Source organism: Anguilla anguilla, chromosome 16 (assembly GCF_013347855.1).
Source record: "Anguilla anguilla isolate fAngAng1 chromosome 16, fAngAng1.pri, whole genome shotgun sequence".
Classification (NCBI taxonomy): Eukaryota; Metazoa; Chordata; class Actinopteri; order Anguilliformes; family Anguillidae; genus Anguilla; species Anguilla anguilla.
This window is the reverse complement of record NC_049216.1, coordinates 14,626,842-14,643,712: the sequence shown is the minus strand read 5'-3', so window position 1 is coordinate 14,643,712 and position 16,871 is coordinate 14,626,842. Positions and strand designations below refer to the sequence as shown.

The 16,871-nt window shown below is 38.3% G+C and overlaps 1 protein-coding gene across 1 annotated transcript; it reads right to left on the bottom strand.

Annotated features, from left to right (window-relative positions):
• Nucleotides 1–4,376: 4,376 nt before the first annotated feature.
• rhcgb (Rh family, C glycoprotein b) lies at nucleotides 4,377–10,772 on the bottom strand. The gene is made up of 11 exons (XM_035394912.1): nucleotides 10,431–10,772; nucleotides 9,652–9,844; nucleotides 8,855–9,005; nucleotides 8,578–8,725; nucleotides 8,278–8,444; nucleotides 7,941–8,078; nucleotides 7,645–7,781; nucleotides 7,002–7,126; nucleotides 6,671–6,744; nucleotides 6,168–6,241; nucleotides 4,377–5,697 (listed from the first exon to the last, which is right to left on the bottom strand). The coding sequence occupies exons 1-11, from the start codon at nucleotides 10,717–10,719 to the stop codon at nucleotides 5,664–5,666; spliced, it is 1,530 nt and encodes a 509-aa protein (XP_035250803.1). The 5' UTR covers nucleotides 10,720–10,772; the 3' UTR covers nucleotides 4,377–5,663.
• Between the last annotated feature and the right edge of the window lie 6,099 nt (nucleotides 10,773–16,871).

Sequence of the window (16,871 nt, the reverse complement as noted above, 5' to 3'; positions counted from 1 at the left end):
CAGCATAAATTAACACACAGCGACACTCAGTGGTTGGGAGGTATTTTTTTATTTGTAGCCGACTCAGCTCGTCATTTTTGTTAGCCAATGTTTCCTGGTGTTATATATGACATTTTTTATAGTACCATTTACCATGTTGGTGGGTACATCCCGTTGGCCGAGTGGCCTAATGGATAAGGTGTCTGACTTCGGATCGTAAAGAAAGATTGTAGGTTCGAGTCCTGCCGCGGTCGTCCGTTTTAGGCATGAATCGAACACGATTGGAGTCGTCGTTGACACATTCAACACCTTTACGCAAAATGATTTGTGACTCGGATGTTACCGTTTGTTCTTAGCCATTTAAATTCCTTTGCATCTCAGTGGATTCTCTTTAATGAAAATAGGAGGATGGATAACAGAATATCAATATTAAATCACTTTTTTTTCTTTCTTTTTTTCTTTTTTACATTTATTTTGTTTAAAATGAATTTGAAATAACTAAAATCATATAACTATAATTAAATAACCATAACTCTACATACTTGTTATTTTATTTTTACATTTAATTATTGCATTTAATTGAAAGCTGCAGCCTACAACTTAATGTCATTTGGAAGTAATAAATGGATCCACTCTCATTTGTTTAAAATGTGAATACAAATACAAAGGGTTATGAGATGGCAGACATAGAACATGTATAAATAGTGTTCATTTTCAAAAAATTTTTTTAACATATTCTGATTAAAGATTTAAGTTTAGTGAAATGAGAATCAGCAATCTTCCTATCAGAAACCACTCAGCCAGACAGAGAGCAGCCTCCTGCAGCCACTGTTGTTTGGTCGAGGTGGGATTAGGCTTCCTGTTCCTCTAGCCTCTGTCGAAGCTGACGTAGGGTTTGGAGCAGCAGGTGGGTCTCCTGCAGGAGGGCCTGATGTTCTGCCCATGCGACCGCATTCTGCCGCACAGCGTGGCCTCGCTGCTGCTCCTGCATGTGCAGCTCCAGCTCCAGGGCCTGTAATCTTCATATTCACAAATGGGAAAGACCAGTTCCAGTGAATGGAGGCAGTGCCACATTAGTACTTAAATTGCATTCATAAAACATGGGTGCTGTGGTCACCAGTCACCATCAGAAAACAGACAAAAGAAAATTGTAGACTACCTAACTAGATGTTGTCTCTTTGCAGCTCCGAGAGATGCTGTGTGAAATAACAGCTCCTTCTGGTAGCCATACTGTAAATGGTGATGCAGGAGCTCCGCCTCTCTCCATAGACCTCTCCACATTACCTCCCCTTGCAGCCCTAAGACACAAACACAGACACCAAAGATTCAGGTACAACAAAGTATACATCCCAGGAGCAACTCCAACACATAAAGCAGAAAAGAAGTAGCTGCTGTAATTACTCTATAGTCCTTGGCTCGTTTTAATCCATTTGAGTCCTGTCTTCTACTCACATTTGCTTCAATATATAATACACACAGTGACCATGAAGGTATGCCAATCTAGTTTTAAGGGAAACTCTCACTCGCTGTCTCTCTGCAGGTGTGTATGTGTGTGTGTGTGTGTGTGTGTGTGAGTCTAACAGAGAAAAAGATCCAAATCCAAATAAAATATTGACCAAATTCGGGAGGAGAAAACATTCAGAGAGGATGCAGTATTCGAGTACTGCCAAATATGGTTATTTGTATTCAGCACCATCCCTACTCTCTGTGTACAAGCTGGCTATATTATTGACACTAAAGCTCAGCCTGAAAGTTTGATACCAGTTAAAAGGTAGAATGAGCAGCTGTATGGCAGAACTAGATAAGATGGCCCCTCACACCTGGAATGAACTGCAAAAAAGACTTCAATTGAATTACATTGTATCATCGGGCCATTTTAGATCCCTGATCACAGATTTGATCACTTTTGATTCTGTTTTTGAACTGTTTTTAATTGATGCTTGTTATTATCTCTTTTATGCTTTTTTATTTCTTTTACTTCTTATACCTCTTGTAATCTTGACGCATTGAGAAAGAGGGTTCCTACCCTCAACTGTCACCGAGAATCTTAAATAAAGGTTGAATGAATGAAAAAAAAAATTACACTGTAGTGTTAATCACTGCCTATTCCACCCTCAGCTTGTTTTCTTACAACTAAGCTTAGCGAGCATCAAGTTTGCACAACATCAACACTTCATACCTACAGGCACACACACGTCACATAGTTAAAACTTTAACCTGCATGTTTATCGGTGACAAAAGCTTCTCTTGCATTTTGCTGTCACTTACTGATCATTGTCTCAAGTGAAACCACTGATTTTATCAAAAATGCTGGCACGTGTTTGGGTATGGTTGTGTGTGGTTGCCAGGTAAATTGTCGCTTGGAGTATCTCGCCCAAAGAGCAAATAAATCACGAGTCAATACTAGTCTTGTGCTCACAATTCACATTCTGAAATGAGATCATTGTCTGGATCACACCCACTATTTGTCGAAACCTGGAGCCAAAATAAGAAATCAGAAAAAAAAATGAAATTTCTTAAATATATTACATGGTACTTTTTCTTTTTTTTCAAACCATGGCAGCCATACCACGATATACCCCGTTTCTACAAAATAGCTGAAAAAGCAGAGTGGGCTTGTCTAGTACTTAATGGGAGATATTTTCTGTCTAAAGGCACTACAAAATTATTCACACTCAAAACAAAATGTGTTAAAAACAACATGTAACGTGTCATTTTTTTAACACATCTCCATTAAGGACATCACATTTTGTGTTACTTTCAACACAGCCTGTGTTAAAAAGTCTCCCTTTGTACACATAAATTGAATATTTGTAACACAAAATGAGTAACTTCAACACAAAATGTTTTGAAAGTAACACAAAAGTAGTAACACAGTAAGTGTGACAGATATTAACACATCCTTTTTGAGAGTGTTCAAAGGATGTACCATGTAATACTCTGTTTAGAATTTTAATTTGTGGCATTTAGCTAAACTTGTCAGAAGCGGCACTATTTTGCTCAAATAATTTAAATAATATTACAAATGCCTAGTGGTTATTATTTATTATTGATTTTATTTATTTATTTATTTTATTTTTTATTTTTTTGGAAAATGCTAATAATGCTCTGGCTAAAGCATTATTCAGTTACTTAAGCTAGCATTTCCATCTTTCCATGTCCTCCAAATTCTTGTTCTGATTCTTCCAAATTCTTGTCCCTTTTGCTGAATGAAACCAATAAATCTGTAATTAATTTTATTACAAATTTTATTCATTTGTGTCCAATAACACAAGACATCATATGCAGTACTTGATTTTACATGTTCAAAATATAATTTTGCACAATTAAAGAAGGAACTCACAAATAACCTGCTAGATATATCTGGCAATAGATACAGACTGACAGTAAAAAAATACAAAGGCCTTGCTGTGTACCAGCTGGCTATATTACTGATGACACTAAAGCTCAGCCTGAAAGTTTGATACCAGTTAAAAGGTAGGAAGAGCAGCTGTATGGCTGAATTACACTGTAGCGTAAATCACAGCCTATCGCACCCTCAGCTTGTTTTCTTACAACTAAGCATAGCAAGCATCAAGTTTGTACAACATCAACGCTTCACACCTACCCGCATACACACGTCACATGTACTGTACAGATAAGGTAATCTTGAATAGTTCGATTTAAAACTTTAATCTGCATGTTTATCGGTATCTAAAGATTCTCTTGCATTTTGCTGTTACTTACTGTATTGTCTGATCATTGTCTCAAGTTAAACCACTGATTTTATCAAAGAGGCTCTCACATGTTTGGATATGGTTGTGCGTGGTTGCCAGGTAAACAATCGCCTGGAGTAGCATACCCGAAGGGCAAATAGATCACCGCAGTCAACACTAATTGTGTGCTCACAATTCACATTATGAAATGAGATTCTTGTCTGGATCACACCCACTATTCATCAAAAACTGGAGCCAATCCAAAACTGACAGCTCAAATGAAATTTCATAAATGTATTTTCTTATACATTTTTTCAAACGCATAGACCATGGCAACCATACCACTATATATCCTGTTCCTACAAAATGGCTGGAAAAACTAGAGTGGGCTTGTTTAGTACTTGATGGGAAATATTTTCTGTCTAAAGGTGCTCAAAGGATGTACAGTAATACTCTGCTTTGAATTAATTTGAATCAGTGGTATTTTTATAAACTTAAGTCATAAGTGCAACTATTTTTTTATAATTTAAATAATATTACTGATGCCTAGTGGTTAAATTTATTTGACTTTCAAAAAAATGCTATAACTCAGGCTAAAGCATTATTCAATTACTCAAACTAGCATTTCCATCTTTCCATGTCCTCCAAAATTTTTACTGAATCCTTTTGCTGAATAACACAAATAAATCTGTAATTTATTTATTACAAAGTTTATTCATTTGCGTACATTAACACAAGGCATCATACGCAATACTTGATCTTACATGTTCAAAATATAAAATTACACAAAAATATCAACTATACCCCTTCACAAATGTATTATGTAATGTAATCTTGGGAAAGAGACTTTGGTACGCATTTCAGAAGCAATCAAGACATTTTGTTTATTAAGAGTTTTTCATTGGCCATGTGTCTCCCATGTTTTTGGCTATATAAAGGTCGCAGTTAAAAACAAAACTACACGTACATTAGCAGATTACCAGCAAACATACAGCCTCAATAGCTTTCATTTAATCCTGAATGCAGAGAATAGTATAGCTGAAAAGCTTCTATTTAAAACATACAGAGTGCAGTCTAATTAAAATACAGAGTAAAATTGCCCATTGAATACTTGAAAATATGGCTTAGTATAAAAATAATTTAATGATTGTACAGCTTGATAAGGATTCTGCTAAATAAAGACTTTAGATTCCTGGGTTGAGTCTGGCCATATTATTGGTGTCACATTCTAGTTATTTCGCAGAGCTGACAGACATTTATTAAAATAATTAACCATTTATAATTATAAAAGTGAATATGGCACAAATGTAAAAGTCTATATACAGCTGCAAAACCTGTAATAACATATTCTTGTAAAAGCATAATAATGATTATAAGATGTGACATTAATTAGCATATTATGTGAAATACATTAAAATGAGGACCAATATATTAGTAAATAATGTTTCTGTACTACTTCAATGCAGCAAATCTTCCTAATTTTAACAGTGATCAGTCCAGACATTACAAATAGTAAAAATACACTCACGCACACATGCACGCAGAGACGTAGCCACATACACACACACACGCACTTCCACATGTTATGGGTCATATTATGATATTTTGTATATATATATATATATATATATATATATATATAAGCAATGCCATATCAATCTAGTTAAGACATGAAATTTAGTCATGAAATCTAGTTAAGCTACATTTGTAATCAATACAGAATTATTCTTTACGAATATAATACACACTGTCAAAGAAATAGCATCATACTAACAGGTATCACCTTCTGGACTTTTGGAGTCTGAGTCTCTGACATTTCCCTAATTGCTGATGGCTTACATTAATGTAATAAGTATAGGAGCAGTCTCTCGCAGGTCACTCTGGCCAAGTGCATTCCCCCGCTTCCAGAAGGGCATCTTCATTAATGGCTGTTGCTATGGAAGAGCTGAGGCACTGGTCTGTAGTCCTGCAGAGCGTCAGGCTGCAGCACTAGCTCTGCTCCACAGAGAAGTTGGATTCAGACCTGGGATCAGTGAAGAGAGCACTTACAAACCAAAAGGCTTCCCATAGTGTGAGCACATGACTGATCTCAGATCAGCTCACTGCCTCTGTTGAGCCAGCACACCTACACACCTCTGTCTCCACCACCTCAGTACAGACATGGGTGTATATACCCTGTTTTATTAGATACACAGAATAACTGGTTCAGCTCCCTGAACTCGAAAATAAACTAAATAAACATGCTCACTCAAGCATATTAACTGTAGGGTGCTGAATGCCACAACCTAGAAATGAAAGAGAGAAGTTGACAGCACTCACTAGAATATTATAAACTATTGTTTTATTGCATCCATGTATGAAGGCAGGACATGCATGACCTCTTCATTTATTCCTGGGCACAAGGAAGGCTTATGCCAAAAATGTGCATGTCGTGCACAAGGGCACTCTGTTACAGCCTCACATATGCTCACTTTCCCATCAGCCCAAACTTACATTTCCTGCTGCTTGTTGCTCATGTGGTTGTTGTATTCCAGAATTGGGGGAATGCTCTCCTCATCTTCAGGCAGCTAAACACAGAAAGATACCAAAAACACAAAACTCATTAGAGAGAGATATAAATATGCAACTATACACAGACACGCCTTAAATATACAAAAGTACACCGTGATATCATAAACACTCAGCTGAGAATCTCAGTTCAAACCCCCCTCCGTTTAAACTAGGTAATTTTGTCAGCAGGCAAACCACAAGCAAAGTTTCAGTTTCCATGTCATACTTTTACTCCTCTCACCCTGCCTGTAGAATCACTGGCACAAAATACATTTTTCTATAGGAGGTGTTGATTACACTATGGGGGATAATAGTCATGTAAGGAAAAGTAAATTAGCCTTGGTGATTCTGAGCTCACTTTCGGCAGCTTCTGCAGATCAGATAAAGCAAATGGCACTGCCTGGTGGTGAATACTTTTAGCACGTGCTGTATGCGAGTGTCCTCACCTCCCAGTACACTTCATCATCGAAGCAGTTGTCGTCTGCAGGGTCCCCCCAGATTGGCAGCCTCAGGATGATACCTGCATGTAGAGATGAGAAAGTTAACCTGGAGCACTTCTCAAGTCCCCCAAATCTCTCCCTTAACGCCTCCACCCTCTACTCATGCACACCAAACAACACACATCGCCACATCTTTTGAGGCAACCTTATGATATATTATCCATATCTTGTTATTGACATAAAATATATTATCAAGATATTTTCATAAAGAGGTCATTCCATATGGAAATAATGAGATATGGCTTAGGTCTGCATGTACAGTTCCAGTTTTACTCACCGACTAATACTCCTCCTCCAATTCCAAAAACGATGGCCACACAAATCCCGGCTGCCTGGTGGCCACCCTGAATATTGGGGGTCCGATCTTTAAAATCCCCCTCAAAGTCGAAGGTATTGATTAATCTGTGGACAACAGACATGTTCATTCCAAATACCCTGGTCATTTAAGCACACATAATCCTGTAGGTTTCCTACAAGTCACACCCACAACACTAGGTAAGGTTAACTTTACATTAATGCCTTTATTTAAATGTTAAATAAATGACTGCTAATTAATGTAGGTCTGTTTAGTTAGTGGGCTCTAGGTACGTTCCTTTGTAGCACATTCCCTTAATTATGAGAAGCAGAAGAGTTCCAAGATTTTATCATTAAAATCTGACATCCTCACTCACTGACAGATTACCTTAAATAAGAATTTAATCTAATTTCTTACCAAATCACCTCCAGAACAAGGTGTACATTAATGAAAACCAACAAAGAATTGCTGATGCAGTATAATAATAATAATCATCATCATCATCATCGTCATCATCATCATCATCACGTGATACATTCTGTCTCTATCTGCTACAACGTGCACTCTCCTTGTTCTGTTCTCAATTCGACATTTGACAGGTCTGAGAGGTCAAAGGGCAACTCACCCCTCATGTCCGTATGTGGACTCTGAGGCAGCTGCTGCAGTAATGGCCCCAACGATGCCACCAATCACTCCTGGCATGGCATGCAGGTTATGTACGCCGCAGGTGTCCTGAATCTTCAGTCTTTTCTCCATGAACGGCTGTGGGAATGAAAAGCACTTCAGCCCCCTGCGTATTCACACTGTTTAGCCAGCATGTAATGCAATGTGAACATTCACAGTGTCTAAATAAGGGCAGCTTATAAGGTTTCATGTCGGCTGTCTGTAAGGTGGCGTGTGGGCAATGTGTGATCAACTCACCGAGATGTAGAGGTAGCCAAAAGTAGACAGAATGCCACAGCAGAAACCCACAATCAGGGAGCCATAGGGTGTCAACAGAAACTCAGCAGCGGTTCCCACAGCTACACCACCCGCCAGGGTGGCGTTCTGTATGTGCACCTGCATAACAACAGAGAACAGCATTGTCAGAACACAAGCAGAATTAAACGCATCCCTCCTCTAAAGCACTTTTGGCTCCCTCTCAACCTCTTGCTGATGTGAGGTGAGCATTCTGAAAATGTCACGAACGTATACGAATATATAAAAGTAATACACAACATCATCGTTATCACCATCATCACTCTCTGCTCAGTCCTACCATATCCAGTTTGCCTTTCTTCTGGAAAACACTGGAGATGGCTACGGTGGTCAGGACAGTAGATGCCAAGGCGAGGTAGGTGTTAATGGCTGCCCGGTGCTGCCCATCACCATGGTCTGTGATTGCTGAGTTGAAACTGGGCCAGAACATCCAAAGGAAGAGCGTGCCTTTGAAGGGAGATCATGTAATGTGGTTACTCATGAGACATCATCAAATGCTTTACACCACACACTTGTATATACCCATAGGTTACTGAAACTCTGAGGAAACCCTCAGACTCGTAGTGAAGCTGACACTCACCAATCATAGCGAATACGTCCGAATGGTACACAGACCCTTGCAGACGTTTGCTCTGGTCCAAATGAGGGCGATAGAGAACCCAAGAGATGGCTAGACCATAATAACCTCCAAAAGTATGGATCACCATGGAGCCACCGGCATCTCTGGCCTGTTAAACGCACAAAGCATCGTCTGTTAATACAGATGCGCGTGCGCACAGGCACACACACACACACACACGCACACACACACACATACATTCGATCCCCCTCCACCAGGCAGCAGCTGTGAGGCTTACATGAATGACGGTGAGAATGATGAACTCCTCCACTGCAAAGAGCGTCACACCAAAGAGTGTCATCACTAGTAGCTGGACCGGGCTGACCTTCCCCAGAACTGCGCCATATGCAATCAGACAACCGGCCACACAGAAGTCTGCGTTGATGAGGCTAGGAAGGCAAAGTGCACTTTAGAGGAAGCACAAGCACATTGTTCTAGACACATCTTAATTTCTATTCAAGACTGTATGTACGCTTCAGCCCAGTGTGAACAGCCAGCAGCTTGTACAGGATGTAAAGATAGAGAATCAAAAAAAAAACTAACCGCGAAGACTATTGGATGAGTTATCTTTGTACATATGAAGAAGCTGTCAGAAAATCTGACAGATCTAACCCAATGCAGGAATCTAAAGGTGTCTTTTAACAATATGTCTTATTGGCCCAGATCTGTCTGAGACATTGTCAAACTAATCAGAGAGAACTGAAGATTACACGGCATTGAACATGCCCAAACTTGACCAGTGACATCAAACACAGTGAAAATATTTTCATTTTGTGGTTTCACTTTCATAATTTCTGATAAAGACATTAGACTACATGGAGCAAACATAAGAAATTAAGTGTAAACAGGTTATGTGTTCACAGAGTTATTTTTCATAGGGGACTGGCCCAAAAAAGGGACCTGTTAGGGGGTATGAGGGGGTTAGGCTATAGCTTCAGGGACATGCACCGATACCGGGCTGGCAGGGGCTAGAAAGGGCGCTCCCTTTCTTTTACCGGTTCTACGCACTGCTCTAACGGAGACCATTTCCCTCACCTTTCAACGCCGATTTTGATCTTCCCGTCCGTGTGGTCCAGGGAGTGGAACCAGCCCTGCATCAGCAGAGCCCACTGAATGCCGAAGGCGGCGATGAGGAAGTTGAAACCCACGGCACCGAAGCTGTACTTCTTCAGAAAGGTCATGAGGAAGCCAAAACCCACGAAGATCATCACGTGCACGTCCTGGAAGCCTGAAACCAGATAAAATAATGCATTTTAATAAGCTGTGCTCTACAGAAAAAGAGTAAGAGAGGTGAGAACATTTTTTCTATATACAGGTGCTATAATACAGGTGCAGCGTTTTTCAGGGCACAAGTTGTGACATAATAATCTTGACTCAGTAGAACTGTTCTCTGAGAGATGTGGTACCTTTCAGATATTTAAGTTTGCTTAAAACAAATTGTGATTCTCAAAATTGAGGCCCTCCACAGTAAAAGATACTTTGATTTAAATGGGTGCACTAAACACTAAATGAATAAAACTTCACAGCCACCAAAACAGTCAAACTCATATCCTTTTGAGTCATGTACTTTTCCTACTTTACCTCCAGCTTCATTGCTTTGTACCCAAAAGCCTTTTACCCCCAGCCTTTCTCTCAAAACCGCACTAACATTGCTTTTAAAAAAGTCTCCTTCAATGAAGATCATGCACCACAAGCACACCTGAGCTTTTGCCCCAAAAGCTTTTTAGCCCAAAACTTTTTTATCTCCAAAGCTATTTTATCCCAGAAGAAACACAGAAATGACAGAGCTGCAGCTGTCAGAGTCATGTACTTACTTGGGTACCTGAAGTAAAAGTCATTCTCTATATCACTTGATATGTTGTGTGATTTCCTGTGTTCACTCCAGTGAGTGTCAGACTCCTCATCGTAGCGGATAAAGACGCCAAACAGAATGATCATAGCAATCTGCCAGACAAAGCACACCATGGGGAGGCTCACTCGAACATTAGTGTTCTTTGGCCGACAGAAGAAGTCCTTCACACCTTGAATGCAGTTCCCCATATTCAGTATTGAGTCAGGTTGATGGATAAACTGCAACTGCCAAAATGCCCTGGTCCTTAACATCACCTGCTGTAATTAGGGAGATTTATATAGAACTGGTTTGGGGGTGTGTCACTCCTCCTGACTGCCTGTATGGTGGCCACAGACACACCTCCCCACACCCACAGAGCAGTCATCCCCTCCCCCGAGCAAACCCCCCCCCCCCCCCGAGAGCGTCACGTTCCAAACCCGTTTTCGGGTAATACTGAGGTGCAAGGGCATTAAAACTAAATATTAAATATTATCAAAAGCAAAGTTATCTGGTTTCCATTGTGCATAGGTGTAATTACTCAATTCTTCATTAATGAATAAAGTGCTTTTTGAGAAAAACCACTTCAGAGAAAAAGAGAAATGGAACATTAGAGATAAGCATCTTATCTTCTCTTAAAGTTTCAATATATGGAATATTTCTAATCTAAATTAGTGAGTTTTCTTCATATGCTAAATTTTGCAGTCACTCTTCAAGCAGAAAATACTGTCATGCTTGATGTTTAATATATTGTGAATTTGAGTGACCTACAAATTATTTTATAGAATTTTTTTAAAGCCATTTATTGTAAAAAATTGAATCATGCTATATAATGTAAAGAAAAAAGAGCTTTATTAACGGTGTTAAGGTGAGGTTTTGAAAGGGCAGTCACTACTGTGAACCCCACCATCACATGCTCAAAGATAACTATTATGAATGAAGATGGGGAAACATCTGAAAGATCTAATCCTTTAATAAGTTTACAGAATAAAAGCTTTAAACCCTAATTGATGTCACTGGGAGAAAAAAAGAATGAACCTTTAATCCTATGATATGTGAATGAACATGCTTGTCCTGTTCTAGCTCTTATTTCACACAAATCATTTAATTATGAGTTGAAATATTCTCCACAGAACCTGTATAAATATATAAAGGTGGCAGATGGGTTTGATTAGTACAGGAGTGGGTGTATTCTGGCAAGCAGCTAATGAGAAAGCGTGAGAATTATGATAAATCTGTCATCAATCTCATTTAGGCTGGGACGCATGGAAACAATTTTGCTAAATAAATGACAGCCGATCTCCAAGAGGGGAAATGCACATTATAAAGATTCAGTTAGTAGCTATTGGCAATACACAGAGATGGCCTATTGTCTAGACAGGCAACATGGAGGACCCTTCTGAGCACAAAAAGCCCTGGAGGTTGGGCTGGGGGAGTGTGTGCATGTGTGTGGGGGCGGGGGGGGAGGGGGGGGGGGTGATGAAGAAAAATGGTACATTCCAGATATTATCAACATGTTCTGAAGAGGCACAAAAACAGTATTTTGACAGCATTACATAATCAGCCGTTGTTTTATATAACAGTGTTTGTTGGTTATTATGATATGGATAATTGCAATTAAAAACACATTTCAGCTATTGACCCATGCCATTTCTTGTATTCTATCATTATAGGCCAGACCCAGAAATTAACATTCAATTATCTAAAAATGACTTAGGTCAGGTCTGGGTCAAAAAACTCTTTGACTTGTAAAATTACTACAATTTTTAAAGAAACACGAATTTCCACAAACAACTCCTTTCATATGACTGTATTTTTTGGTTAATAACGTAATTTATAAAAAATGATCTGGGGTTTGCAGGTGTCTTTTCAAATCTTATGGGCTATTAGACCCAGATAAGGATTGTTTTCCACAATTTTGTTTTGGTCGGTGTAATTTGTGGTCTTAAACTCCATAAACTGCCCAGCAAAGAAAACAAGAATGTGCTTAGGGCATATGGGGAGACAAGTGTTAAACATGTGACAGAAAATCAGCTACTACTCACAAATTGATCCTGCATTGATAAGGGTCTAATAGTCACATGCGAAAAGCACAGGAGATCGAGCATTGTGATCTTTATCTAAAGTCTGCATTCCACTGATGCTTTTGGTCACACTCTTCATCATGTGAACCCACATTCCACCTGCAGTACATTCCAGCAGCAACAGAAGAGCAGATCTGGAGGTTGATCTCTCACAGGACAGGTTGAGACACAGGTTAGACATCCATCTTGGCTTTGTTGTACTATTAAACTTTGACTTCAAACTTCCTGGTAATCTACCTCAGAGGAGGATCAAATATTTTCTCCAGTCATGACTCAGGCTAGGAGTTCAAATGTGACCAAATGGGCTGTCAAGTTTTTACGAATTACTGTAAGATCCTTGCCCAAATTACTTCCCAAGTGCTAACCCAAAATTAGGGTCCTTCTGTATGTATTTTCAGAGTAACATTGTAAAATATAATTTGAAAATAAGCACACCCCAGTGGCAACCTTTGATTTGGAGCCCTCAACAGCTGCAATCGTTCTTATGAGACTGACTTGCTATACCAGTTCAGCTGGGACCGAGCTGAAAAAATATATATCGACAAAAGAATTTTTTAACAGAGATAAGAATGTGGAATAACTGGTAGTTGATCTCTTATTTAAGGACTATGTTCTGCGTGTGTCTCCTGACAGCTCACTAAAGATTAGATGAAGTGATAGTATTCACATACACAGAACACCCATTTATTAGTGCCCTTCCTCTTTTAACAGTTCAAATGTACTCATATGAGCACTCTCTCTTAGGAATACTCACATGCAATCTGCACCTAAAATAACACAAATGGTCTCGTTCAATAATGTTATGATTCAGTTCATTTTTGTTAATTTTGTGTGTTTGAAGCGCTCAAACAAAAATAAATGCACTTTGAACATACTTACATGCTTATTTTCAGTTGTCATCAAAAATATTTGTAAATATTTAATTTCATGCGTTGTTAAGCTGGCATTTTAGCTATATCTTGAGCACCATACAATTTATGCAGAATCTATGTGCACATGAGATATAAGGTAGAATCAAAAATGACCAGCCAAAAATATGGTGAAACTAAAACTATCTCGGTATCTTAATATGTTTGGAATGGCATGGGGGAGTTCACCTGACGTCCTTGATTTTTTCACAGTTTATGATTGGTGATGCCTGGACTGTAGCTCATGAAGTAAATAGAGCTCTATGATTTTGAAGAACCATGAGGACCAATGAATCATAGTAAAATCCTGCTAAAATGATAGGCTATAAGTCTACACTGAAATTGAGTGTTGGCATCCAGTGGTGGTGTCCAATTTGGGACAGTGATTGAGAGACTTCACTGTAGGAAATATATTAAGTCCAGTCAATTTTGCTTTTATCTCATATAAGTACAATTAGATTAGTATTAGCCATGTTGAATTGGGATAAGCAGATCATCTCTGATGCATATATATATATATCATTTTTTATTAAAACACAGATTATAGACTTTCTTCAACCAAATTTGAAATCTGAATAAACATGAACCACATAGGTCCCAACTAAATAGCCTGCCTAAAGTATATAGGCCAAATAGGCCTAATTTGTCAGACCTATAATACAATAAAAGTAGAACAGTTGGAACGCAATCAAACTACTGACAGAAAAGAATTATGGTGTAGTCCAACTTGTGTCTTCAGATTCAAAAGGCTGCCTTTTAAATTACACACCCTACACTATGTAGGCCAAGCATTTGTTTCATGTGCTGACAGCTGAAATGTTGGCACACTTAAGATTGCCCATGACACCATAATACCATGTAGAGAAAAGGAGCAGTGCAAAAACAGTATTATTAAATAATATCTTCAAAGATATATTAAATTGAATAGCCTAACCTTTCCCTCTTTACATGTAATATAGTCCTCAGAAAAAACAAATGTGTTGTAATTAAATTATAAACAAAAATATTTAGTGTATGGCAAGAATGAAAGGATATTGGGAAATCCCTTCTAATGGAATCGACATTGAAGCATCCAGTGATATTTGAGAGCAGAGGAGACATTGATTCATCACTGAAATACAATTTTGATCGCACAGTTTTTTCTATTTTATGTTCCCATTTTGAGTTCACATATTCATTACTTCTCAACAGCCCTAAAATAAAAGGAAAACCATCTGTACATCCTAGCTGTGAGGCTAGAGATTTTTTCCTATAGACAGGGCCACCAACAAGGCTACATTCAAAATACCTATAGCTTTGGCTAACCTCTTGACAATCCACATATCAAATCATTGATTCTGAACCTATTTACAGTGTATATATGGTAGGGGTAGAGGGAAATGGCATTTGTATTTGTTCAACCAAAAAATTATTTGTATTTGTATTTGGATAAAAACCGGATGTGTGTAGAGTTTAACCCAAAGCTGTATAAAATGCCAAAAAACCCTGATTTTTACCATTATAATTACTGGCACTGCTATTGTTGAGATGATTTTACAACAACATTATGAATAATGTAGTTTAACAAAAGGTAATATGCTTTTTAAAGCTGTGTTTAACAAACAACGGACTATATGTTATATAGCCATAACAGGCATTTATAACACTGAGAACAAACAAAAAAAACAAAGTCAAAATAAAGTTTCAAACACAGGCAAATGTTTTTAATAAATATAAACATAGTTATTCATCCTTACTCTGTACTGCAGAGTATGAACAGCATGAACTCCACCATCACCCCTACCTGAGGGACACTGAAGTCAATTATAAACTTTTTAAAAAGAATTATAATAAAAAATAGTTTCTCATCTTCATTATGAACTACTGTACCCCCTGAACTCCTAATTAAATAAAAACTACAGAATTTAAGGCACACGTGTTGTTTTTTTGTTTGTTAACACTTTTTCTCCCCTCATTGTTGTAGTCTCACTTTACCTTTATGTTTGATTTGTATAAGCTTGGATAAATTAAACATCAAAAAGCTCTTAGCTCTTACTCAAATTTCCCCAAGTTGTATTTTGTGAAGACAAGCTGCTGCACCAGCATGACAGAATCGATTTATGCACCAGTAACGACCCAATTTAATAAAGATTAGGAAATCATATATTACAAAACTGTTTTATTGAAATAGGACACAACTCAATAAATCTAAGTTGCAAAACATGCCATGGACCTCTTTTTAGATGAGTCTGAAATAAAAAGATGAGTTCAACGTTTGTATTTATACATTATAGCCGTTTTGTTATATAGGCTGCGAAGATGTAAGCTATCGAGGCATATTACAGAAACCTTGAGAAAAGCGCTTAAAATGTGCACGACAAAACCCAAAAAAGGCCTATTGTTTTCAGCACATTTCTCCATGTATTCTCTTTGGAGAGTCTTTATTCTTATTCAAAGTCTCAGTTTCGGAGAAAACCTGTCGGTGGCATTATCTCCGCGAAGCTCCAAGCCTATCATTTCTATAACTACAGCGTCCACAATTGTTCATGGGGTGGGGGTCCGAATTCAAATAATATTGGGAAAATTCGGGAGGATAAAACATTCGGAGAGAACGCATTATAAGAGGGTCACCGAATATGGTATTTGTATTCGACATGATCCCTAATATATGGGTTGTCAAAATTCCAAGAACTGATAGAGTTCGATTACAATTTGGCAAAAAAACAAATGGAACCGGTTTCATCTAAACTTTCGCACCAGACAACGCCTATTGGAGCTTGATTGTTGCTGGGGTGGATGCGAAGTCTGACAAAGTCCTGTTATTTACATTGAACTGTTAGTTATTCAGTTGAATTTGATTTTATTTGCATGGCTCTTTTTGCAAAAACTTTTTTTAAAAAGGACATCTACAAAGTTCGCATAAAAATGCAGAGTAAAGGTGTTGCTTAATTTCTTCAAAAATATACCGATAAAGTCATTTAAAATGTAGGTTATTTTACAATCGGTTGTGTTTATGTCAGCGGCCTCTTTAAGGTCAGTTGACTAATGCTTATGGGGGGCGGGTTTCGGTGCGAGACATTGGGTTTCTCATGAACAACATGAACATGAACGCTTCGCAGTTTTGATTACTCAAAATTGACAGACTAGCCTATTATATGCTATTATTACGCTATACTTATACAGCTTCAGAGTTTCTGCTAATAATCAGCCATGGTGCTGCACCCAGCCATGGTGCTGCACCACAGCAAGATTTAGAGCGTCACGGTAGCATAAATCACCTAAATAATCGAATACATTTAAATGTGCTCAGTGACCTTCTGAAAATAATCTGATGCTCCAATTGGCATCCATAATACTCTATTAGGCTATGCAGTGTATATCATCCGAAATTTGGGGGGGGGAAGCCCATCTAATCTCACACACCTCATAACTCGAGCTGTGTAGGCTAATGTATCC